Here is a 2936-nt window from a genome sequence, read left to right on the forward strand (position 1 = left end):
CACCACAATAAGTCTTAGGTAACATCCAACACCATACATAGTTAAAAAATGTTTTGCGTGTGTGATGAATCATTTAGGCTTTAATTTGCATGTGCCCAGTAACCAATGATGTTGAGCACCTTTCCATGTGTATATTAACTATTTATACTGGGATTCCCTTTAATGGTAGAAATCCCCATCTATAGAAGATAGAAAAATGAAGGGGACATGTATGGACTGTGGAACTGTGTTCCCCTCTGACATACTAAGGCAGGAGTGGCAGCCCCATTGAATTATCTGAATATTTCAAAAGGGACAGCTCCATTCTTGAGGAAAAATAGATATCCATAGCAATGGGGCTTAGTTCTTTATTGGTTGCTCATAGCATACTTACTGGGGAATTGCCTGCCTTTTCATTTTAAATTCTCTGTGGACACCAGCTGTTGTCCATATCTGGTAGCCGCGGAGTAGACTTGGTTTTGGAGGCCATTGGGTTTTGTTTAACTTCTTGCTCCATGTTGATAATACCAGCTCATCCATCATGTACCAAAGAAAATGTGTCAAAGCCTTTTCTGTTTTCTGCATTCCTCCCAGAGAGAACAAAACTACCAGAAACTCCGTTTAACATAGTTTCACTTACATATGAAAGCAGTGTGGTTAGGGAAGGACACAGGCACCGGTGTGGTGGAGCTCCCAAAGGCCAAAGCTGGGACAATTTGAGCGAGAAAATACATAATGATAATAATAGATCATGACCCACAGAATAAAATAAATATCCATAAGTTTAAATACATAATTGAACAAATAAAGAAACTGGAGAGAAGGGACAGTTTTCCTTACAACAGAATTCCAATTGTTAAATCTGAAGGGAGTCATAGAAATACAGAGTGACCATGTAGTATACATCACACTGATGGACCATGGATGGATGCAGAAAGGATTGGACTGAAGTAGGACATGAAAGGGGATCTTTGCAAAGTCTGAAAAGTATCTGCCCATAAGATACCTATCATTACAGAGGGAAAAATAGTAACTGCAGTGGAAAAACTTATAGATACCACCTTAATCAAATGATTAAGGTCAACATAACCAGCAATGGGACATATTGACACCATATACCTCTTGATGTGATGCACTGAAAAGGGCACAAGAGCACTTCTATGGTATTCCTATGAAAAAACCCTCATCCTAATCATAAGAAGGCATCAGACAGACCACAAGTGGGTTCTAGAGTCATTCCACCTCTGTTTAAACCTTGCTACCCTCCTTACTAGCTGAGTGACTTCGGGCAAGTCACTTCATTTCTCTTTGCCTCAGTTTCCTCATCTATAGAATGAGGGTAAAAATAGTACTCACCTAAGAGTGCTGTAATGTGGATTAAAAGTGTTAATACATGTACAGTGCCTGGAACACTGCGAGAGTGAGTGTTGTATTATTACCTACAATTATCATGTAAGACAAGTAGCATCTTCTGCTGATCTTAAGGATATTTTCCCCCTCTCGCTGTGCTTCTAGAAGCTCTCTGATTGAAGCAGGTCCTGTGCTGATTACTCCTCTAACCAGCTATTTTGCTCTAAAAGCATTTCTCCCTACACCAGCAGCCAGGTAAAGCCAAATCCAGCACCATGATCTGTGCATTAAGGATTCTCCAGTTTTGAAGGAATCAAAATAAACTGTTCTCTCAGTTAGGGTTGCTACTGAGACCTGCATTGGAAAGACAGAGCTCATGTCACCAAAGAACCTTCTGGGGCCAGTTTCCCATATTCCCAACATGGATTCCAGATGTTTCTGGGCTCGTGAGACCAACAGTCCTGATTGGTTTTGGGTGATGTGGTGTGGAGCTGCCTCACAATTACCTGTCTGAGGCCTCACCTCATGTCACATTTTAGCATCTGTTTGGCCAATCAGACTGCAGCACACACACACCCGCCTCATTCCCTACTTGGGCTTTAGCTTTGATGTCACAATCTGCACTGCAGATATTAATCTGACCACAGCTGTTCACAAACCAGATGGCAAGGTCAAGAGGATCAGCACACTAAAATGTGGAAAAGAATTGATCATCAGCTCAAGATCAAAGCAGGGGATGGACCTCAGGAGAGCCAGTTCAAGGAACTGAGTTCAGCTCGGGAACCTGCCATGCCACGCCCTCGAGAGCTGGCAGAATCCCAGAGCTTCCTGGTTTTTGAGGACATTAGCCATCACATCAAAGAAGTGGGGGCCCAACTGGTAAAGAAAGTCAATGCCATCTTTCAGCTGGACATCACCAAAGATGGTAAGATCATTCTGCAGTGGACCATTGATCTGAAGAATGGTTCTGGGGACATGTATCCAGGATCTGCCAGGGTCCCAGCAGACACTGTCTTCACTATCCCGGAACCTGTCTTTATGGAGTTGGTTTTGGGCAAAATGAACCCTCAGAAGGCTTTCCTTGCCGGCAAGTTTAAAGTGAGCGGCAAAGTTCTGCTTGGCCAGAAGCTGGAGAGGGTTTTCAAAGACTGGGCTAAATTTTAAGCAAGCAAAAATATCAAGGAAGTGATCAGAACTTCTCTCCAGTTCTAATGTTCAGTGGAAATCATGCTTAAACTGAAGATTAAAACAAAAAGTATCCAATATTTTTACTCAAATTCTTCCTATTCAAGTTTGATTAATTTTCCTGCTGATATGTAAATTTGCAGAGAGGGTTTTAGATCAGTAAAGAGTGTTGGAGTGTATCACCTAAATCTTTGTCTTTTTCTTTTCTTAGATTCATTTATGCTGAAACATGCTTGGCTGAGAGTAACATGTAGAGAAATGGGTGGTTTTTACATTTGGACTTAAATGCTTCAATGATTGAGTTCCCGATTTCTTATTTTAATTTTAATTTTTTATTTTTAGTTTGCTCCTTTGGGGAAATGAGTGATGGCATCTTTGAGGAGACTCTAACACAGGGTAGCAGCATTCTAAGAGAGTGAGCT

The 2936-nt window shown here is 41.4% G+C and overlaps 1 protein-coding gene across 1 annotated transcript; it reads left to right on the top strand.

Moving 5' to 3' along the window:
• Positions 1–1991: 1991 nt before the first annotated feature.
• SCP2D1 (SCP2 sterol binding domain containing 1) lies at positions 1992–2493 on the top strand (the record flags this gene model as incomplete). Its single annotated transcript, XM_081033798.1, has 1 exon — positions 1992–2493. The coding sequence occupies exon 1, from the start codon at positions 2023–2025 to the stop codon at positions 2491–2493; it is 471 nt and encodes a 156-aa protein (XP_080889924.1). The 5' UTR covers positions 1992–2022.
• Between the last annotated feature and the right edge of the window lie 443 nt (positions 2494–2936).

The sequence above is a fragment of the Rhinolophus hipposideros genome (genome assembly GCF_964194185.1).
Source record: "Rhinolophus hipposideros genome assembly, chromosome: 22".
In the NCBI taxonomy this organism is placed as follows: domain Eukaryota; kingdom Metazoa; phylum Chordata; class Mammalia; order Chiroptera; family Rhinolophidae; genus Rhinolophus; species Rhinolophus hipposideros.